At 36.5% G+C, this 23,947-nt stretch overlaps 3 protein-coding genes and 2 pseudogenes across 4 annotated transcripts; 1 reads left to right on the top strand and 4 right to left on the bottom strand.

Moving 5' to 3' along the window:
• Positions 1 to 897: 897 nt before the first annotated feature.
• On the top strand, positions 898 to 2,691 carry LOC143629822 (putative carbohydrate esterase At4g34215; annotated as a pseudogene). Its single transcript, XR_013153031.1, has 2 exons — positions 898 to 1,568; positions 2,386 to 2,691. The product of XR_013153031.1 is annotated as a putative carbohydrate esterase At4g34215 (transcript).
• Positions 2,692 to 7,295: 4,604 nt separating this feature from the next.
• Positions 7,296 to 7,969, bottom strand: LOC143629821 (uncharacterized). The gene is made up of 2 exons (XM_077098990.1): positions 7,597 to 7,969; positions 7,296 to 7,514 (listed from the first exon to the last, which is right to left on the bottom strand). Exons 1-2 carry the CDS (start codon positions 7,792 to 7,794, stop codon positions 7,347 to 7,349), a joined length of 366 nt encoding a protein of 121 aa, XP_076955105.1. The 5' UTR covers positions 7,795 to 7,969; the 3' UTR covers positions 7,296 to 7,346.
• A 775-nt stretch (positions 7,970 to 8,744) lies between these two features.
• On the bottom strand, positions 8,745 to 10,678 carry LOC143629805 (putative receptor protein kinase ZmPK1; annotated as a pseudogene).
• A 1,690-nt stretch (positions 10,679 to 12,368) lies between these two features.
• On the bottom strand, positions 12,369 to 15,023 carry LOC143629820 (putative receptor protein kinase ZmPK1). The gene has a single exon (XM_077098989.1). It carries the CDS (start codon positions 14,817 to 14,819, stop codon positions 12,408 to 12,410), a length of 2,412 nt encoding a protein of 803 aa, XP_076955104.1. The 5' UTR covers positions 14,820 to 15,023; the 3' UTR covers positions 12,369 to 12,407.
• Positions 15,024 to 22,337: 7,314 nt separating this feature from the next.
• On the bottom strand, positions 22,338 to 23,523 carry LOC143629804 (uncharacterized). Its single transcript, XM_077098977.1, has one exon. It carries the CDS (start codon positions 23,238 to 23,240, stop codon positions 22,338 to 22,340), a length of 903 nt encoding a protein of 300 aa, XP_076955092.1. The 5' UTR covers positions 23,241 to 23,523.
• Positions 23,524 to 23,947: the final 424 nt, after the last annotated feature.

Below are 23,947 nucleotides of genomic sequence, written 5' to 3'. Positions count from 1 at the left end.
GCGTGCTTTTGCCAAATTAGTTTGGTTGCAATTTTATAACTAGGTCAAAATTCCAATCCCTTGCAAGGGTGTTAGGGGCACCATTCGGGCACCCATCACAATGCATTGGGTTCATGCTCCAACACACCTCTAACAATCCGGCCTCATCAATCAGATAAAGTTTTTGCTTTAGTGAAACTGAATTGGGGAGAGAGAGAGACGGCCATGCATGGAATGATTTGTGTGTTGTGATTGGTTGAAACTTAATGTTTTACATTAAATAAGAAGATACTTATCTATACCTAATAAACCTTCATAACATTACATACACTGGTTAAGTTTGAAATGAATTCCTCATCAGTCCATTTCTCTTCCTAAATCTCTATAATTCTCCATACACCCCTAGTACCCTACTCTTCATTCCATTGCAGATATTCTTGAGTATCCAACACAACTTCTTAGATTACAATCTATTGCCTTTACGTGTTAGTTTATTTAGATAGCAAGAAACGATAACATCTTCGACAAAAAATCACCGTCGACTACAAGAATAATTGAGGAAATTAAGGGCAAACTCGTCTATTTGAATAAAAGAATGATCAAAGCTCCCATGTCTTCATTCAGAGAAATGGTGCAAAATTTAGATGAAGTTCAATTTGATGTTTTCAATATATATACACCCGAAGGTAAAACAGAAATTTAGATAAATATTTTCACCTTCTTAAGTTTTACTAACTTTTAACTATCATGCCACCTAACCCCATCTAGGCTAGATAATGCTCTCATAATTTTCTAAACTGGGGGGATTCATTATTTCTTCCCAACTCAAAATAATTCTATAAAAGGTGCTGGGGTGGGGGTGGGTCCATAGATTAGGTTGTAAATCATATGACTTTTAATATTTTCTTTTCACTAAAGAACGATATAAATAAATTGAGTAATAATACGTCATTTGCTTCGACAAAAGGCTAAAGATGCAACCTAAACCTAAACTATACCCCACGACAACTATGCTCTCCTTACTTTTATTCCACGCATGTTTCTTCATCTCCTTAGCCGATCCCGCTAACACCGACACCGGTAAGTTCATTTTCCTCCTGGCCGGTCAGAGTAACATGGCCGGCCGGGGCGGTGTTGTTGATGACAAGTGGGACGGATACGTCCCACCTCAATCATCCCCCAACCCATCCATTCTTCGCCTCAGTGCGGATCTCAACTGGCAACAGGCCACCGAACCCTTACACCGCGACATTGACTATTTCCGTGCATGCGGTGTGGGGCCCGGGATGGCCTTTGCCAATTCATTATTACAGATGCATTCAAACGTTGGAGTTATTGGTTTGGTTCCATGTGCGGTGGGTGGGACTAATATTAGTGAGTGGTCACGTGGTGGACATCTTTATAATTAGCTGATCCAGCGGACACAGGCGGCTTTGGAGGGTGGTGGGAGCATCAAAGGACTGTTGTGGTATCAAGGGGAGAGTGATACGGTTAGCCGAGAAGACGCGGAGGCGTACAAGCGGAGATCGGAGAGGTTCTTTGATCATGTGCGTTCGGATCCACTTCTGCCTACACTACCAATTATTCAGGTAACATGTTCTTGTCGAAGTTCAAACATGTTTAGTTTTTTTTGACACGTGTTTGTATTTTAATTGGTTGTGTAAAATAATAAACCAATAAGGCTAAACGTAATGGGGCGAATTTGGAGGGCGACGGGGGCGATTTTTTTTTTGGGGGGAGGGGGGTGGGCACCGCCACCTGGCGATTTTGGAGCGAAATGGGGCGGGAGGCTTTTGTCGCCGGAGAGGGAGGAAAAATACTATTATATATATATATATATATATATATATATATATATATATATATATATATATATATATATATATATATATATATTACTATTTGTAACCCCTGCACCATTACACCCCAAAAACAAATTCTCACCCCTTGCTGACTGGGTGCCACACGGCGCAAAACGCCCAAATTTGTAGTCCCTCCATTACGCATAGCCTAAGAGAATGAACGTAACATTTTATTCCCAAAATGGTTCATATCTAAATATTGTCGAATCGATGGCTTTTAAGTTTTAATCATTCATTATTTGATTGGACTTTTAACCAACTAGAATTTTATGACGATTTATAAATCTTTTCGGACGCCTAATAAATCCTGTCGGTTCAGACGATTTATAGTAAAAACCTTTGACCCCACAATTTTATGACACGCAACGAAATCCTGTTGATTAAAAATCTCGTCGGCTAATGATTAAAAAGTGTACGGATTAATGAGATTGAAGGTGAACATTAAAAAAAAATATATGATGGTTGAATGGACATTTTAAACTTTTTTTTGACAGGTCGTATGAACATTTTGGTTATTTTTCTAATGATAATAAAATAATGTCAGGTGGCATTGGCATCTGGGGCAGGGTCATACGTGGAGAAGGTAAGAGAGGCCCAGTTAGGAACGTGGTTAGTGAATTTAAAGACCGTTGATGCAAAAGGGTTAGGCCTTGAACCTGATAGGCTGCATCTGACCACACCATCTCAAGTAATACTTGGGGAGATGTTAGCCCAAGCCTTTCCTCTGGCCCATCAATCACCTGTGACTGTGAGTGTGACCAGTGAAGCTTCAAGAAGCACTCATCATTTTGTTACAAAGTTTTTTAATTATATAGGGTTTTGATATTTTTATGTCCCTGAGTTATGCAAAATTGTTATATTACGGGATATTATTGTTTTGTTGTATAGTATTCTTTTCTAGTTGTTTTAGAATGATTATTGACGCACACACAAGAGTTGTGGATGAAGAGAGTGTTACTGGTATTTATATATTGTTGGAAATAAGTGAAATCATAGTTAAAGTCAAAGTTAGGAAGTCAACTGTTTTGTTTCCTAATAAAGAACCAATTCTGTAGTGTTCTTCAGTTTGGATCAATTTATTTGGTGTTCCATATCAATTAGTATCAAAGCCAAGGAGTGGCCCGATTTAGAAAAAATATTCATGTAAGTTTCAATCGAAGGTCATGATGTAACATATATATAATGTTTTGATGTAAAATAATGAAGTTTTCATAAGAAACACGAGAGGATTTCCATTATAATGCACATATATGTAATCAACGTACATGTACTTGTCCTCACTATCATAATCTGATGGGTGACTCCGCTTACTTTGAACAAGTGGGCTGGATGAAAATGCCATAATCTGCATCACAACAATGTTAATAATAATATTATTAATAATATTAAATGTCCCATATAACCTGATACGGCATAATTTAAGTACGAATAATACAATTTATTACGAACAAAAAATATGACCTAATATGATCCATGTGTCCCAATATGACCCTTTTTTTTACATGAATATGATCATTTTTGAAGAACAAAATGTTCCATGTGACAAAAATATGGCTAATTTTGTTCTTAAATATTCATGATACCCAATAACAAACCAACCCCCCCCCCCCCCCACCCCAATATTATAACATATGACCCATATTACGTTAAAGTGATATGCACCATATTACACAATATGACTCGTATGTTAGTATGAATTTGACTGTTGTAACTGTCTAAGACCATGTGTAGTCATAAAGCTCCACTATCAGGGATTATGCGCCACGTGGCGCCCAGTCAGAGTTATGGTTTTGTACAAAAACAGGCTGTAGTCATAACTCTTCACATCCAGGCATTATGCGCCACGTGGCGCCCAATCATTATTAATTTTATTTGTTTTTTTAAATACTAAATCATTTAAATAAATTAACATAAAATTAAAAATTACATTAAACTTCCAAATAAAAAATACATTAAACTAAATTAAAAAAAAATACATCAAATTAAAAATAAAAAAACATAAATAATACTAATAAAACTAAAACTCATTTAAATTTTTCTAAAATTTTCGCTCGTCGAGCGGCTTTTAGAGATTGGACGATCGGGTCGTCTTCGGATAGCTTGTTTGATAAAACCTCGATGTCTTTGTCCATCTCATTCCTTCGAAGTAGGTCGACGACGTCCAAATTTACTCGAAGTCGTTGGGTTCCAAGTTGGTGTAAATCTTGGAGTCGAGAGTTCATTAATTGGAATTGGCTTTCCAATTCGGGATTCGAACACGTTGCCGACGACGAAGCGGCCCGTTTCCCCTTTCCTTTGCCTTTGGTTCTTCTACCCCCCGGCCGAGGCATGTCGGTAGTATTCACGGGGTCATTATCGTTAAGTTGAAGTTTTGAGCGTCGGAACGGGGCGTGTATGGATCAACCGAAGACGATGTTTTAGACTTTTTTTTACTCGGGTCACCGTTGGCTTCGGCATCCAACACCAAGCCCTATTTTGGGTGAAATCTCAATAGGTCTTTCTAAATGCCAAAGTAGTTGAAGGTCCCGCCGACCTTATGTTGAAACTCAACCAACGCGTTATCCATGACTTCCGCGTCCGAGACACCGCTTCTCCTAGTTCGATTCATCCGAGAGAAAACCGTATGGAAAGCCATGCATTTGGTGTTTATGTCGCTCATTTCGACAGTAACGAATCTTTTTCTCGACGCGAGTCCCCGCCAAGGTTGTGAAACCTCTCTATAATTTTGTGCCAAAATACCCCCGTTTTTTGATAGTTTACTAAAAAAATAAAAACATTACAAGTTTAATGTTTGTTATAAGAAATTAAAAAAAATATATATGCATTTTAAAAACCTACCGCATTTGGCATCTTCCGATATCTGGCACCAAGCATGAGCACATAGCACGCACTCGTCGGGACTCCACTGGATCACCGTCTTTCTAACCCGAGGTTCGCCGGCGGGCTTCTTTGCGTGTTTTTTCGAACGTCCGCGTTGGATCGAACCGCCTACGGTCTCCGGGACGGGTTGTGTCTCCGGCACGAACTCGACCTCGGGTTCGGTCTCCGGGGCGGGTTGGGAACCCGAACCGGCAAAAATATTCGCCGTCGGGTTTTGGAAACCGGGCACCGAGTTTGGCATAGAGTTTTGTAGATATGCAAAGTAGGCGGCCATTTGCGGGTCAAACATTTGCGGGACGGGTATAGTTGGCGTCGGGGCGGTAGATTGGTTCGGTTGTGGATTTTGGTTGGCTTGACGGGCATATTGACCGAAACCGAGAATATTTTGGTTGTTGTTTGGAAACATGATGGTAGAAATATTAGTGTAAAAGATATAAATTGGTATAGAAGTGGAAGGAGTGTGTTAAAAAAATAAGTTTGGTTTGTTTATATAGTATAAATATAATTAATATAATTTATTTTTTTTTTAAATTCCCAACGGCTCCAAACCCACCCACCCAATGACTATTTTTTTTTATTTCTGTGCCAACCCCCGCGTTTTGTATACAACGCAGCCAAAAACAAGCTTCACATAACGCTAGTGGCAACGTTGCCATTACGGGTGGTCTAAGAGGTATGTTGCAATAATTAATTGAAGGAATGAGACCCATATAGAACTATACGAACAATATTCTTGACATGTACATGGTGCTTGGAAGGGGGGATGGCGTCCCAAAGGCCCATTTTTTTACTTTATTTTGTATTTTTCCCAATCACCAACTTTTTCATGTGACGGATTTCACCCCTCAACTTATTGGTTCGCCCTTAACTAACCCTTTTAAATGTAAACATTAAGATTAAACCTATTATCCCCTTTATTTTAATGTGTTTCTTCTATGTCTTTGATTCCAAACAGTACCCTCGTCTCTTCAACTTTAATTATCTGATAATCAATTACCTGCCTTCTTCCTTTCGATCTATTCCTCAGTGACACTTACCATTATCTTTAGCCGGTCCACTAGATCTTGGCTTGGACCATAGCTCCCTCTTTCGTTGCTTTTGAAACTATATAGCTTCATCTTTCGTTGCTTCTCGAACTAATCACTTTAGTTTTTTTTACATGAATCAACCATGTCCTTTCAGACCATTTGAAGCACACAAGTTCGGTCTAGAATGCCAGGATCACACAATTCACATGTTGATGATTTTCCACACCGGATCCTGGTCAGCTCTTCTAATTGTTTCAAACAGGTTTTTGAATTTTCCTATGCTTTGATCGTCTCATACAATCAATCTTCCACTTTTTTATTGAGCTTTCACAATCATGATCAGGCCGGTCTTCTACTTTGATCGGTCTCTCATAGGCACAATCAGCTTCCTCTAGTTTGAATTAATAATAGCTTCTTACCTTTGATCAATACTCCACGGATACGATTGGGTAGTTTCATCGATCGATCCCTCATTGCTTGTTTTCTCTTTGTTGCTTGAACAATCTTCACGCTGTGTTCTTGTTTAAAACTCGATATAACTTTTGTTGTTATTTCACGTTCTTGAACAGTAAGCTACAACCATTAAATTGATCCAAAAACAAGAATTACTCCAATAAAATAGCCTTAAACTAGGAAGTAAATAAAGGAAAATAAAAAAGATTGTATCTTGATATGGAAGCAAAAATTAGGCAAATTATATAGATCTTAATCTATAACCTCGATCTGATACTTATTGTTGGCCAAAATCGTATATCAATTTCACACACAAATATATACAATTTAGTAGTGCATAAGTTCACATTAATAAGGTATATATCACACCTTCTAAATATACAATTTAGTTTAGTTTTAATTATTTTAGAAGATTTAGATATAAAAAACAAGTAAATGCTTTAGAAGACTAATGATAGGTTTCATATTTTCATTCTTAAAATTTCATAAAACCAAATTACTTGATGAAATATTAAGTTGACCATTTGATTAAACTAGAAGCTGCCATATACAACTCAAAGTCATATTTAATGCTTCATGTATTTAATGCCATATGCAACTCAATACTGAGCCATCTTCTACATTAATATCAGGCACTAATAATTGAAAATTTGAAATGCATTAACAGGTTGGTTGAATTTGCCATTGTTCGTTAGCATGGGTCAGTCATCCTGGACCAACTCTAACATATTATAACTAGTTTTATACCCGTCCGGTGGACGGGGTACGTGTTAATATAAAATGTTACTTTAATGGATTACAAAAAGATTAAAACTGCAGTCGATAGCAACAGTATTAGTTTTAGTATTTTTAATCTATAAAAAACCATAGCCATTAAGTGTTAGTGTTATCCTCAACTTTAACGTGTTTTCAGATTTACAATAAGTTTGATTTGCATCATATGTTTCCAAATTTGGCGTTGGTCATCATAACCAACATTTGTCATTTTTTCATTGTTGTTACTCACCAAATAACTGTAGATCTATTCATCATAAATACCACTTTCTATACTATCATTCCCTGCATATATTGAGTCTTTAAGTGGCCCGTGCGAACGATTTCATTAAATATCCTTGTCGTCTAGTCATTATATTGTTATGGCATCCTAGTCATTAACTCGTCGTGGCATCCGATTTTTCCTAGGCCTGAGTTTTCCATGATATTGATCCGGGTCACGGTCAACGGTTGATGTGGTGGGGACTTTTGCATCATCATGAGTAGCTTCTAGTTTAGAAATGACAGAAGTTCTCTCGTCTTCATTATCAATAACTGCCTGCAATTAGTTAATAAAACATTAGATTGAAAAAGAAACAATACATACTACAACATGAAGACAAAAGCTAACGTAAATATACCGATGAAGTGGTCGTAATAGATGAGACTAATGGAATATGTGGCCCCCATAACAGTTCGTCTGCCAATTCTAATTCATAAGGTGTAATCTTTGCAAGAAACTCGGCATGTTCATCTTCAACATCTTCTAAACCATCATCTTGGGGATGCGTACTTGTAGCAACAACAGAGGTAATGTTATCTTCCGTTACCAAGGGCATATGATCACCAATGTATTTTGACACTGTAAACCGGCGAGAATAATGAGGTGCGAAATTATGACCATATATCAATCTTAATCCTTAATATGACACTAGAACAAAGTAAACTTTCAAGCAAATAATTTTTAGCCCAAGAAGGGTCATCATCAGCCTGTACAAAAAGGATAACATTAGTATGTAGACATGGGTGCGAATATAAAAACATATAGAAGAAACACAAAAAACAAACCCGACAAAGAATGTATACTTATGTCAAAAACAAACAGATATACACATAGCTGGATATATAGGCCTATATAAATAAATACATATAAATAAATATATATACTGTCAGATAGCTTTTAAGAAGATCTCCAATAATGAATTCCATGCATGAGCCTTAACTTAGTATTCCCGAGTTCATTTATGAAAATAAATGCAAGGAAAAGAAACTTTTCTCTTCTTATCTTTTCTTTTGGTATCTCCTCTTTCTCTTCAACTTATTTTTCTTCCAAATTTTTCCAATTTGAAAATATACAAATTCTTTTATTTTACTCATCATTTTCTCTTCCCTCCCCTCTTTTTCTTTCTTTTAATGAACCTCTGGAACACCTCTTTTAACTTTTCCTTCCTTTTCATTTCTTAAATGAAACTCATGAACACAACATATTTTTTTCATCCCTCATTTTCCTTTCCTTTCCTCAGTTAAATGAAACTCGGGAACACAGTAACCTTTCCTTAGTTAAATGAAACTCGGGAACACAATAATTATCTGAAACCTTTCTAAAAATATAACAGGTAAATCATAAATTGGACAACTAAAACAAACCAGGATATAGCAATCATTCGATTATATAAAAAAGGGTGATGAAGTTGTGAACAAAGGGCTTTATAAAGATTGCTAATATTAGTGCTTAGTTAATTAATGACATACTCTAGTTAATAAGATCAAAATCAAAACCATTACCTTATCAATCATCTTCTTCCACAAGCAGCAACATATCCACCACCTGTCTCATGGTTGGTCTTGCATCCTTATCTTTCTCACAACACCTTAAAGTTACCTTAATCATTGTTCCCATTGTACAACAACTTTTTGAATACGATCATTCTTTCCACCGGCGGCTGCAATCTTTTCTGGTACTCAGCTATCTAGCCTTCTCTCTGATGACCCTCCACTTTGATTGGCACAAGTTGGCCTCCGGCCTGTTATCATCTCTAAGATAACCACCCCGTAGCTAAACACATCAACCTTTAAGGTTATAGGAAGATTAACAAACAACCATTCGGGAGCCATATAACCTCTTGTTCCGCATGCTCTTGTGAACTCTAAATCACGAGTGTCAATTCTATCCAATAATTTATTAAACAGCTGGGCAAACCATGTGGCGAACACACAAAACTTTTTTAAACGGCCGAAAACACAAAACTAAAGGAACAAAATTGTACTCTCAAAAACCCAACTGACTAAATATGCAAAACTGACTCTAAAACACCCAATAGATAAAATATGCAAAACAAATGGAACTTAAGGGACCTAATATGCCAACATTCAAATTAAAATCTCAATTTACCAATCCAATATAAGTAAAAATAAAAATAAAAAAAATTAAGGTCAGTTTTTGTTTGGTTGTTTATATTTATCATATATGTTTTATGTGTGATTGCAATACTTAAAAGTTTGATTAGAATTACTTGTTTATGTTTAGAAATAAGAATTATGTGGTGATTATGTTAATTTTGTCCATTTAAGGGTTATAGGTGACTTTCTTTAAAGAAAGCCGAAACCGAGTCTGACCCGAACCGTCCTGAAAACTATGACGCCGGATAACAATAATTCCAAGCACCGAAAAATATCAAACTCGTAGAAAAAAGTTACTGGATTCGCCAGTACTTTTACCACCATATTTATAGTATTTAGCAAAGTAAATCAAATGGAAATTAAATAATTAACTCTAGCAAAGATAATGACTAAATACACTTCTCAAATCACTATCTTCCTCTACATGTAGCAGTGTATCCACCACTTGCTCATTGATGGGCTCACATCTTTATCTTCCTCTGAACACCTTAAAGCCACCTTAATCAGAAGTTCCATTTTCCTTGTGTCATACTTTCCGTCGACCGTAACATCTATAACTTCAGTGATCCAATCATTCTTTCCGGCCACCAGCTGCTATCATTTTTTTCTTTCACCCATCTATCTAGCCTTCCCTTCGACTCCGCACTTTGATCACATGCTGGGCTCTTACCTGTATCATCTCTAACATTACAACACCATAGCTATATACACTAACTTTTCATGAAGTAATTGGATGATTAAGAAACAACCACTCTGGAGCCATGTAACCTCTTTTCCCTCTCGCTCTTGTGAATACGGAATTCAGTGTTACATCTCTGTCCAATAACTTAGAAACCCCAAAATCCGCAACCTTTGGATTCCAACCGCTATCTAGCAATATATTGTGAGGCTTAACATCACAATGCAAAACCCATTCCAAGCATTCTTCATGTAGATAAGCTAGCCCTTTTGCTGTACCCATGGCCAGTGCAATGTCAAACTTTTTATCCTAATCTATTTTACCATAATGCAAGTTTTGAGCCAATGTCATCTGGTTACACGAAAGTTACAACCGTTCATCGGGTGACATGATGCATATACCCAGTGACATGTGTATGTGTGTAGCTGGTTACATTAGACATATTTCCGGTAACAAGTGTATGTGTACACGTATAGGGTATGTACACGTATAGGGTATGTACATGTATACAGAGAAGGGCTTAAATAAGAATTAATAGTTTTATAGGAAGTGTAGGAAGCCTTAAAATAAAACACGTTATGGCTAAAATAAGGGAAAATTACAGAAATAGACAAGTTTGACCAATAATTTACCAAAATAGACATGTCTATTTAGCCTACATCTCTCAAATCATTGGTTTTTTTAACCAATAAACAACTGACACGTCACCGAAGGCGGCTAAGCCTTAGCCTCCACCTTATGGGCACGAAATTTTATTAAAAGTAAACGGGTTCCACCTTTAACCAATAAAAATTCGACATGTGTCAAAGGCGGCTAAACTTAGCCTACATCTATAGTTATTTAGCCGGCATCTTTGACTCTTAGCCGGCTTCGGGATACGTGTCTATTTAGTTAGCCGGCTCCAAATATTCTTTCTTAGGCGGCTCCAACTCGGATTGTAGGCTAAGGCTTCACTTAGACTAAGGTTGGTAAAATATTCAATTTTGGCGGCTAAAATTAGACGGCTAAATGAAAAAAAAATTGAAGGCGGCTAAATGAAGCCTTAGCCTACAAGCCGAGTTGGAGCCGGCTAACTAAATAGACACGTATCCCAAAGCCGGCTAAGAGTCAAAGATGCCGGCTAATTAACCATAGATGTAGGCTAAGTTTAGCCGTCTTTGACACGTGTCGAATTTTTATTGGTTAAAGGTGGGACCCGTTTACTTTTTATAAAATTTCGTGCCCATAAAGTGGAGGCTAAGGCTTAGCTGCCTTCGGTGACCTGTCAGTTGTTTATTGGTTAAAAAACCAATGATTTGAGAAATATAGGCTAAATAGACATGTCTATTTTGGTAAATTATTGGTCAAATTTGTCTATTTCTGTAATTTTTCCCTAAAACAAAACACACCATGTATATAGGACACTATACAATTTTTAGCAAATGCGCTATAGATCTAAACCATCAACTAGCTTGATCCAAATGCCCAAATCTATTCCTAGGCTTCTTAAAAAACTATGTATTCACTCGATAACTCGATCAATGATATTAATTCTAACGAATGTGACATACACCCAAAACAATGTTCAGCAGGCTTAATTATTTGCATACATATGATTATAAATGAACGTAATTAAATGCTTAGTCAAGCCTAATGGCTCGGCATCTAATGTCAACTTTCTGCCTTTTCTAGTCAGCGGTGGCTAGCCAAATGTCCAAATCATTGGTGTCACTTTGAATTACTTGATTCAAGTCACTGTCATCTATAAAGGATAAGCTAGTTTTAGCATTTTCTTACGTATCAAAAAGGCTGCTGGTTGAACTTCTCATTTGATGTTAACATGATTCAGTAACCTATGGCCATCTCAACATATAAATTATGAGATATCTACTATCTTGAAATTCCATATGTGATATGTAGTAAAATAGGCTATGACATCCCCAACCCTTTTACCAACATTTATTAATGCATATGACTAAGAAGAACTTGCAAGGAAAATAATATAAATAATTTGTTAGAGGGGTAGCGGATTATCGAAAGTAAACTAGGGTTCGATGTACAATAGATTGAACGACACAATAGATAATGTAAACGAAAATTTATTAAGTAAATAGATCAACAGATCTTGGTACACTACATCGATCGTTCATCTAACTAATATATATACATATTGAAAGGGCGGCTCTGGGGCGATTGGAAAAAATGTCTGGCCTTTGGCGCCAAAACCATTTTAGACGGTTATGTTGCGGCCAAAAATAATAATCAGCCAATGTTAGTAGTTATAATATAATACAAATAATGTGTTAAGTATGATGCGAAGAAGAATACGAAATAATTTAGTTTATATCTTCAACATAATTAACTCTAGCAAAGAAAATGACTAAATACAATTCTCTAGTAATCACTATGATCCTCAACATGTAGTAGCATATCCACCACTTGGCTCATTGTTGGTCTTGCATCTTTATCTTCTTCGGAACACCGTAAAGCCACCTTAATCAGAATTTCCATTTTTCTTTTGTCATACTTTCCGTCAACGGTAACATCTATAACTTCAGTGATCCAATCATTCTTTCCACCAGCTGCTATCATTTTTTCTTTCACCCATCTATCTAGCCTGCCCTTCGACTCCGCACTTTGATCACATGCTGGGCTCCTACCTGTTATCATCTGTAACATCACAACTCCATAGCTATATACATCAACTTTTGAAGTAATTGGATGATTAAGAAACAACCACTCTGGAGCCATGTAACCTCTTGTCCCCCTTGCTCTAGTGAATACGGAATTAAGTGTTACATCTCTGTCCAATAACTTAGACACCCCAAAATCCGCAACCTTTGGGTTCCAATCGCAATCTAGCAATATATTATGAGGCTTAACATCACAATGCAAAACCCATTCCAAGCATTCTTCATGTAGATAAGCTAGCCCTTTCGCAGTACCCAATGCAATGTCAAACCTCTTATCCCAATCTAGCTTACTAGAATGCAAGTTTTGAGCCAATGAACCGTTTTCCATATACTCGTAAACCAACAGTTTGTGTTTTGTCTCAGCACAATACCCCCACATATCTATCAAATTCATGTGGTTAAGCCTCCCCAGGGTACTTATCTCTGATAGAAGTCCTGCTTCACCTTGGTTGTTTCCGAATTCCTTAAGAAGTTTGACCGCTCCAACTCGATTGTTTGAAAATTGTCCTTTGTAGACAATTCCACCGCCTCCTCTCCCTATCTCTTTGCTGAAATTATTAGTGGCCTTTTTCAGTTCTGCATAGCTGAATCTCTGAAATCCTGTAGCAGCTTGGAGGTAACCTTGTCTTGTCGTCGATGGACTTCGGGTGCGATAGAAGAAGTAAAGAATGCAAATGGTCTCCAGTGCACCAAATACATATGTAAATATCATAAGGAACTTAACTGACTCATTTTTTGGATTCTTTTCATATGCTCTATCAATTTGGATTGTTGGTAATTTGTGGCTGCATATTAAGCTGTCTCCCTGAACAATGCTTTTGCTCTTGGACAATGGGAAAACACTTTTGGGCACCTTTAGATACATGGAACCGTTTGAACTCACGGTTCTGAACCCGTTTATCAATTTAAATTTGACATAACAAGAGTAATAGCCATCAGTCTCGAAGTTGTAGTGGAACCCTTTGCAGTTGCAGACGCTTAAACACGCTTGCTTACATTCATCTAACGTTGTATTGCGCACAAATTTAGCTTCGTAACCGTAGAAATCATAGTGCGGAAAATGTAGGAAATCATCCTCACCATTTCCACATAACGTCGTATTGAATTCCGGTTTACAACCGTATGACCAATCAGTGTGATTGATCATCTTGTGATTGGGTATGCAAGAACATCTCCTATCCTGATTAGGACCAATGGAACATGTACTATTTTCGCCACATATTCCATGAACTCTACAAGTGTCAGAAATAGCTTGCCAAGTCACTTTCCAAATTCCTTTGCTCTCATCTAGACTATATGCTCTGAAGTTACCATCAACATCTACAGTCAATCTTCTCACTGACTGATTCTCCGAATCTGATGTATTGAAGAACAGACTATCACTTGATACGAAATGACCCGACAAATCCAAGACGGCGGTCCTTCGGCTCGCCCATGTGCTCCTTCCAGATACCCATGCTGTTATCTTAGGATCTGGCCAATAAGTGCCTGCTACACTAGGACCATTATAGGCAAGTCTAATGACATTATCACTATCAAAATAGAGCTTGTAAAACCCTGAAGAGTAATTCGTTAAGCTTCTTGAAGATACAAGTGGTGTATTTTTGGTTAGTTTTTGAAGGGGAAGAAGGGTATCGGTCGGGGAGCCGAAGCTTTCCCAAATGGTTTGGTTATCTTGATTTTGAAGATAAAGGTTTCCGGTATTGTTCATAATGAGTTGGGCAGGTTTTGTGGAGTCTATAATATTTGTGGTCCAAATAGGCAATGGTTGGGCTGCATCTCTTAAAACCAGATTACCAGATTTTAACACGGAAAGCTTTGAACGCTTTCCGTTAACTGGTACATCTCGGTTAGCCATCCAAACGATGGTATGACTGTTGTCTGAGAGAGGTTTAGTAAACCATACCCCGAAGCAATATGCATTGTCGCCAACGCTGTAAAACCCCGCGGTGAAAAGGCCATTGGGTGAGATTAATAAGTCATCTTTGTTCTCCACTGAGAGAGATGAACCTGGTTTAAGTACTGAGGGTAGTGAAAGAGAAGAAGCAAGCAATGGTGTTTTAGGTAGTAATAATAATAGACCAAACATTTGGAAAAGAACTAGAGAAGCCATTAAGGATGAGTTTATATGTGATATGTGAAGTCTGGAAGCTATTTATAATAAATTAATAACCACTACTTGCATATTGTGTTTAAGATTTGTAATTGTAATCACATAATACATGTAGTATATGGTCCATGGTCAGATCTGACTTTTTATAAGTATTATTATACCATTTGACTTTCTAGATAAAGTCTAGCCTTCATTTGGATCAATCAACTAGGTTGGGATATTTCATACTCCGTATTTGTTTAGTAGTTGAACAGGAAATTCGCACAAAAATTGATGGAATATTTTGTACCAAAGAGTGCATTACCGCTTAAACAAATGAATTTCACTTACCGACGATTTTATTGAAAAATCGTCGGTGAAGTGGGTTACCTACGCTTTTTCGTTTGTAAAGTTTGTCGCGACTATTACCAACGGATTACAAATATTGCCGGCGGGTATTACCAACTAATTACGGACATAACATTAGTGACTGGTTACTTTCAGAGGTTATTATTTTTACGGATAAATTTTATTTATTCTAGAGTAAAATTTGAGAATATTTATTTTAGTTTTTTAAACTTGATTTACTTGATTTAAATAAAGCGAAGACCTATAAGTAAAGAAATCTAAATATAGTGATTAGCTAGAACGAGTATATATAGTGCAGAACCAATATGTCATGGGCGGAAACAATTTGTAATCAGTACCCACATATCCTCTTCGATCAATGATTTGTAAATTGTAATCACTAACATAGTCTATGGTCCATGATCAAATTTGGAAATATGAATGAATCTTTCAAATTGTATGTAAGAGATAAAATTGTGGGGCCCAAACGTGCATCACTAACTTGATTAGGTAGTTGACATAATAATAGGATTTCTTTAAAAAAATAATAAATAATAATAATAATAATAATGCTGAATTGCATATATTGATCTAATATTTTTTTTTGGATCAATAATTGTATTGTCTTGTTGAATTATATGACAATGACATGTTTGAATTACTTTATATCAATTGGTTAACATGGCGATTGTGACCACCCTCAATGTGGGATGTTAGATGCTCTCTATTAAAACAAACGCATCTAGTAAGATCTACCTCAATCAATATTTAAATAGTTAAAGATAACCGTAATTAACAAGTTTACTGTTTGTTACTTGTCAGTCTCTCACTCTTTTCTTCAGTTCGATTAATTAAGTGCAGCATATTTGTATTTGGACACCGTAGACACATCACAACACTCAACTTGAAATAGTAATGCAAGATATAAAATAACACACTTAATATTGAAAAGAACTAAAATAGCTAGTAGGGTTTCTCTTAATGTTTAGGGTGGAGGGTGTGTTACTCGGGTACCTTGGCAGGGGTTGTATACCCTGCGATGAACACTACCGCTAGGGTCCCAAAATTCACCGGAGGGTACTTCTCCAACCAATTTTATACCCACTTTACCCCAACCATAAAAACTTAACAACTTTTTTTCTTTATAAATAACTTAACAAATTTTATACCCGGACACTCGACTCCAACCAATTTTATACCCACTTTACCCCAACCATAAAATGAATTTGAATTTTCTTATTGTATACATTCCACCCGGCAATTATATATATGTGACGAAGAATCCTCCAACGATAGTAGCATCCCATTTCTCTGTGATCTTGCCTGACAAAGCCGAAGAAGAAGACACTGGCACGTCTAGAAGAAGATACATGGATCGTAATAGCGAAAAAGGTCACCAAGTTCTAAAAGAAGATTACTTTGTCGACAACCCAAAATACACCAAAGAAATGTTCCGAGATAAGTTTCGTATGTCGAAACGTTTATTTTTAAAAAATGTAGCTGATATTGAAAAATGTTTGAATGGTTTCAAGGGGGGTATGGACGCTAGGAACAAAAAGAGTTTTACAACCTTACCAAATGCACTTCGGCCGTTAAACAACTCACTACCTGTGACCCTGCATGCAATTTTGATGAGTATTTTTGCACTTCGACCTCCTTTTAGTTTTTCTGCGATGTCGTCGTTAGTTTATACAGTCAAGAGTATTTATATAGACCGACTAGCCACGACATTGTCGTTCAAGCACACGAAGAAAGACATCACCTTTTGCAATGCCAAAGTTTGGATGAAAATGATGGGGACTTAAAATCTTCGAACGAAAATGCATAAATTTACGCTATTAAGAAAAAAAGGGGATCCATATATAAGCTACGCCTGTGCTCTGGTGCATCCCCAACAAACCAATCCACATGTTGTGTGGCCCCCAGCCCATACCAAAATAAAACAAGGAAACAAAGCCCAAACACGAGATACGAAAACAATAAATAAAAGGAGCCCAACTTGTTTGATGAACGATGAGTTAAAAACCAGACGGCAATTCTAATAAACTTACTTAATTATTAGATAACCTAAAACGTAGAGATTTACGTTTCTTGATAATTATCCCTTTATTTGAATTGGCTCCAATCCTGATCGGTCAGGATTATTGCCAAGCACATTCCCATTTAAAATATTCAGCATAGGAAGATATTGATCTTTGAAACTAAAAGGAATCCTGTTTTGAATACATCAAGGGGTTGTCAGTCTTGGTATAGCCGTATAGGCAAATAGTTACTTGACAGAAACATTTTAGGCATTTGAGAAAAGAAATAAAAAAGAAACTTAATTAAACAATAAATTAATAATTTAAACTTGGGGGAGCAATAAAGAATTCAGTAGTACCTTAAAATTACAATAGTAGGTTTATCTCTAATAATAAATCCGCAAATTATATGAGTTTGCTCTTGTCCTTCCATATATAAGTATAAACGGCCAACTGTTGGTCAGTTAATTAATTAATTAATTAATGTCCTTTTCCTCCAGGACTTGGACCTGTGTCCTTGATATTCCAAAGGATTTTAACACCACTAGGGAAGTCATGTCCATTTTCCCAGGAACCTGGACCTGAGAGCTAATGTTCCCAACAGATTTCACGTTGGGAAATCCATGTCCCTTGCCACCAGGGCTTGGATCGGAGATCTTAATTTCACCAAGAATATTATCGTTGGTCCACTCATGTCCCTTTCCTCCAGGACTTGGACCCGAGTTCTTAATATCACCAAGAATATAATTATCATTGGTCCAGGCGTGTCCCTTTCCTCCTGGACTAGGACCGGAGTTCTTAATATCACCAAGAATATTATCATTGGTCCAATCATGTCCCTTTCCTCCTGGACTTGGACCGGAATTCTTAATATCACCAAGAATATTATCGTTGGTCCACTCATGTCCCTTTCCTCCAGGACTTGGACCCGAGTTCTTAATGTCACCAAGAATATTATCATTGGTCCAGGCGTGTCCCTTTCCTCCGGGACTTGGACCGGAGTTCTTGATATCACCAAGAATATTATCATTGGTCCAATCATATCCCTTTCCTCAGGGGCTTGGAACGGAGTTCTTAATATCACCAAGAATATTATCGTTGGTCCAATCATGTCCCTTTCCTCCTGGACTTGGACCGGAGTTCTTAATATCACCAAGAATATTATCGTTGGTCCACTCATGTCCCTTTCCTCCAGGACTTGGACCCGAGTTCTTGATATTCGAAAAGGAATCAGCAATGCGAAACTCATGTCCCTTTCCTCCTGCGCTTGAACCTCCACCGCTTTTAATAGCTGCAATGGTAGCATCCAATGCATCCCTAGTATGACCATCAGCATAGCTAATGGGCGTGGCTATATTGATTGGTCGAGCCAATGTGTTAAAGCTTAATGAGGTGAGAAGCAGAAGAACCTTGGTGATAAAGTAGTAGCTTCTGGCCATTACTAAGTTTAGATAGATAATCAAGATGAAACAGACGAGTTCGTTAAAGAATTCTATTTTATGAATGAAGATGATTTAATTGATAACAAAACTTTATATTAAGAAGAAGAGATATACATGTTTTGTAAGAATTGGCAAGAATGTGATGGTATATATACTACTTATTTGTGCATGCATGCAAGATTGTGGAAAACCAGGTCCAAAAGTTACGCCATGAAAGAAAAAGAAAATATTCATTGTTAGACCACGTGCGTGAATTAATAGAGATTTGAATAATTTATGGTGTGGTGAACTTTGACTTTCATCTCAACTGTGTGAACGTATTATGAGACCTTTAATGAGCAAAAGAAAAGGTCAAAAAAGTATAAATGTGATGTTACTTTCTATCCAGTACATTTGTAGTCATTCGCTCATTGCTTGCATTTTCTCTTTTCGCTCCTTTAAAGAGAATACCAACTATACTTAATACAAAATTAAGTATAGTACCCTTTGTAAAATAATTTATTGACTTTATAACTTTTTTTATTTATCTATGTTTAACCATGTGCGAGCCCTACATAAGATTCTAGTAATAAGACAATAAAAGTATAAAATATTGAATTAAAGTGATTTTTTTAGCATGCAATTCGGGTGAGAGCTTCCATAAAGTGGTTGGAAAATTATAAGAGAGATGCAAATTTGATTTAAAATTGCTGATGAGAAAGTTCAATTTAAGTTGATAAACATATGTTATTTTCAATAGTGCTCATTATTTAGACAGAGAAAAGTTGAATGGTCGAATTATTTAATAATCGAACCAATAGTGCTGATTATGGTATTTTTATAAGTGACTTTTAGTGTTTGGTTATATTTTAATGACCAAGGTTTATGATTTGATTGTAGTTATATGTGTATATATGTAAAAAAGATATATGATTGCTTAAGTATTTTATGGATTAAGAATATTACAAACACCTCATGGTATACTTTTTCACAAGGAACATGTACTACTAGCTCTTTACTAAATTTGGTATGAGCTATGAAGAAATCCAACCCAGATACACTACTATTGAGCACAAATGGGAAACTTCAACTTGAATATGGTGAAGACAAGACAAATGGTTTAAGGTATAAGAGTTTAGTTGGAGGGTTTATGAAATTATGTGTCTCGCTAATTCAAGACTAGACGTCACGTAATTTGTATGAAAAATATTGGTATATATCTAGTACAATATGTAATACCCAGAAAAATTTATGCTCAAAATGTCACTTATGATCAGAGTACATGGGACTAATTGTCATGCAAATAAAGTAAAGATTATGGTTTAAAATTAAATTATATATAGAAAATTGGATGGTAGCAGATCACTACCATTAGCTTTGTGTTGATGAATGAATCAATGTGGGTGTGACATGTATCCAATGACGAATAATGGATTTTGATGTGTGCCTAGTGACTTAGGAGGATGACTGTGAACTATACCATATCTCATCAATAGCTAATATGTAACAGACTACTAACAGTCTTAGCATTCTGCCAAGGGTCGTCAAGGGCAAGCTATAAATAAGGGGTTTGAGCCTTCGGATTATTGATTCAGTTGTTAATAGTCCCACTCTCATATATATCCCAAATTGTTTTGCCATTTAAAAGCCCAGCCTCGTGTTTAGAAAAGCGTAAAGGTTCCACCCAAGTGTTAGAAGTCGTAATCTTGCCTTGTAGCTAGTTGTTAAGCACGTTTGAGGTAAATTTTGTTTAGTTATTAGTTTAAATGATTTCTTTATATCTACGCTAAGATCTTAGATAAGGGTATAATCGAACCTTGTTGCAATGGTTAAACTTTAAACTATCCAAAATAGTTTTTATAAAAGGTTATGGTAAACGAACGTTTCTTCGTGGTAAAGAAACATCTTTTAATCAAAGATAGGCTATTCAGACATATAGACGGAAAGCATAACTATTATGATGGCCTATCAAAAATATGAAATGAAATATTTTATTAAACGAAGTAAACTTTTTAATTAAACAAGATTTGAATATGGTGATCTTGACATTTCATACAAAACCTATGGTTTATCTATAAGTCAACAAACAACAGTTACTTGAGAACTTTCATTTTGTTAAATATATTCAGTACAGAACGGCTGAATACAAAGATCATTTACAAGATGTGAATAAAATTTATCTCATGCTAAATGAGAAAAATGTCCATCCACTTTTAAAAGTCAGAAAATAACTTATTAAGAGTTTATTGAACCTTTCATTTTGATACAGAGATGCTACATATGACCCTCATATCAAGAGTACGCATATAGTAAGTTAGATCCAATATATAATGCTAGTAACCCAGTTGTAGGCATACGTAAGTTATGGGGAACATGTGCCGTGGATACAGAGTTAGGGTCGCGACCTAGCGAGATGTTGAAGTATCAGATTGTGTGTCAAACGTTTAGATATTTATAAAATTACTTAGAGTTCGTCAGCGTCATTTACTAACTTATGCTGACGTATTTTCAGGTAACCAAGATTAATAGATGTTAGCAAGAATAGATCGTTGAAGAGATTGACAACTCCTAAGGCGATAGAATACCCTGATGGCTCAGACATTTTGAAAAACCCTTAAATCAATTTTGAGGAAAAGATTGTAAAAATCTGAACAATGTTAACAATTAAGGGTGGTTAAGTCCCTTTTGTTATAAATTCAGTTATCTCAACTAATCAAATCAAAATGGTTTCACGATCTAACGAAGATTAGGAAGCACATAAGTCCACTCATCACAAATCAAATTTTCGCACCAAAGATCAGATTTGCACCAACAATGAGTATATTATAAGTTCCTAGATTCACCCTGTCATGGAGCTCTAATTATAAAGAACACACTTTGGGGCTTTGTAGGCCGGTACAACATAATACATAGATTCTACTTGCAATTTGTCAATCTAATTATATTTAGTTAAGAAAAATAGTAGCAAATTAATTAGCTTGTCAACTACAACTCTACAAGAATCCAAATTACTGCGAGTTTATAAGACTGCGTATTGTTACTGTAGTCTATACACAACTAAGTGCTTTTCCTAAGGAAAGATCAATTTGGCAAATCCTTCCCATATTCGTTAACATTCTACAAAGATTTTTTTTATCTTTTTGAGCGACGACTTTCTTGTGTCACATGCCATCGCACACCCTAATTTGGAGATCTCGAATATGTTTCCTCACTCCGATTAGACTATGTTATCTTAACCAGGCACCCGCTGACTTCAGAGTTTGGCTAGGGCGTTTCTCAAGGAAACCATACCGTCGGCTGCCACTCGACAGCCATTGTGTCACCACAAGAGCAAAACTCTCTGTAGTAAGACACAGTGGTCCTAAAACCCGGGTGAGTTCGGGATTCGAACTGATAATCTCGCAAAGCCTAGCTCAATCCTTCATTGCCAATAACCACATAAAGTGGAGATCAAACGTGAGTCTTCACTGGAGAACTCAAGCCTCCTACCACTAGTTGTTCACAATTCCAAAGGGAGTGTTTTAATAGTTAAAATAGTTACTCGACAGACATTTTAGGCATTTATTTGACGAAAAAATAACTTGATTAAACAATGAATTAATAAATCAAACATGAGAGAGCACCAAAAAATTTTGTAGTGTCTCTAAATTACAATAGTAGGCTTATCTCTAATAATAAATCCACACACTAGAACGAATATGCTCTTGTCCATCATTAACTATAAGTATAATTAACCGCACAACTGTTGGTCAATGCCCCTTCCCTCCAGGACTTGGACCGGAGTTCTTAACATCCCCAAGAATATTATCGTTGATCAAGCCGTGTCCCTTTCCTCCAGGACTAGGACCCGAGTTCTTAATATCCCCAAGAACATTATCGTTGGTCAAGCCGTGTCCCTTTCCTCCAGGACTAGGACCCGAGTTCTTAATATCCCCAAGAACATTATCGTTGGTCAAGTTGTGTCCCTTTCCTCCAGGACTAGGACCTGTGTTCTTAATATCCCCCAGAACATTATCGTTGGTCAAACCGTGTCCCTTTCCTCCGGGACTAGGACCCGAGTTTTTAATATCGCCAAAAATATTATCGTTGGTAAAGCCTTGTCCCTTTCCTCCAGGACTAGGACCCGAGTTCTTAATATGCCCAAGAATATTATCGTTAGTCAAGTCGTGTCCCTTTCCTCCAGGACTAGGACCCGAGTTCTTAATATCCCCAAGAATATTATTGTTAGTCAAGTCGTGTCCCTTTCTTCCAGGACTAGGACCCGAGTTCTTAATACCCCCAAGAATATTATTGTTGGTGAAGCCGTGTCCCTTTCCTCCCGGACTAGGACCTGAGCTCTTGACATTTGCAAAAGAGTTAGCGGTGGGAAACTCATGTCCCTTTCCTCCCGCACTTGGACCTGAGTGCTTAATGTTCCCAAGAGTCTCAGCATCAGAAAATCCATGTCCCTTCCCACCTGGACTTGGACCGGAATTTTTTATACTTCCAAACGAGTCAGTAAAGGCAATACTAAAACCTGCCATTACATCTCTAGTTTCATCGTCGGCATAGCCAATGGTTTTGAAGATATTAATCGGTCGAGCCAATGTGTTTAAGCTTAATAAGGTGAGAAGCAGAAGAACACTAATGATTAAGTAGCAGCTTCTGGCCATTACAAGGTTTAGATCGACAATCAAGGTGAGATGGAGAATTGTTTGCTAATGAAAGTTTGTTTGAAGAATGAATAAATCTGATATGTTTAAAATTTGGCAGGAAGGTGAAAGGTATATATAGTACTTAGTCGTGCATGCATGCATGCATGCAAGTTTAGAAAAAGACATGGTCAAAAAGCTATCCTATAAAAGAAGTAGAAAATATTGATTGTCCGTATATTAGAACACGTGGGTAAATAAAGATTTCAATAACAATAGGCTTCCAAGTTAAGCTTTGAATTTCAATTCGTGTGTGAACGTATTTTGAGTCACTTGATAAGGAAAAGAGTACAAATATGATCGATTACTCAAATAGTTGACCCGTACATCCATTAGAATGTGAAGAAACATGTCAATAACTTTAAAAATATACCGTAATAGATGCTCTTTTTTATGCTTGAATTTTATTTAAATGGTAAATTATTTTTTTTATTTTAATTGAGTACGTACTTTTTATGGTAACGGAAATTAATATTTCGATTTTGGTTTATTATTTCATTTATGTTTCTAACATGTCGGTTATGTTGGCTGAATTTTAAGTAGTCTGGTACAATAATCTATAAATATTGGTTTTATTTATTATTTTAAAGACACCTTTTGTTATGTGATAAATATTTATCTACTAGCCTTCAGCCTCGTATCACGGGGGTTCATTTAGGTTTGGTTTT

Source organism: Bidens hawaiensis, unplaced genomic scaffold, assembly GCF_021521415.1.
Source record: "Bidens hawaiensis isolate Kalapana, Puna unplaced genomic scaffold, B.hawaiensis_p1.1 tig00005467_1, whole genome shotgun sequence".
Taxonomy (NCBI): Eukaryota; Viridiplantae; Streptophyta; class Magnoliopsida; order Asterales; family Asteraceae; genus Bidens; species Bidens hawaiensis.
This window is presented reverse-complemented; position numbering and strand designations above follow the sequence as displayed.

Coding starts and splice junctions, on each gene's coding strand:
- LOC143629804 (XM_077098977.1), bottom strand. CDS start 23,240: ATGGCCAGAAGCTGCTACTTAATCATTAGTGTTCTTCTGCTTCTCACC.
- LOC143629821 (XM_077098990.1), bottom strand. CDS start 7,794: ATGCCCTTGGTAACGGAAGATAACATTACCTCTGTTGTTGCTACAAGT. Junction 7,515..7,596: donor CTATTACGACCACTTCATCG/GTATATTTACGT, acceptor AACTAATTGCAG/GCAGTTATTGATAATGAAGA.
- LOC143629820 (XM_077098989.1), bottom strand. CDS start 14,819: ATGGCTTCTCTAGTTCTTTTCCAAATGTTTGGTCTATTATTATTACTA.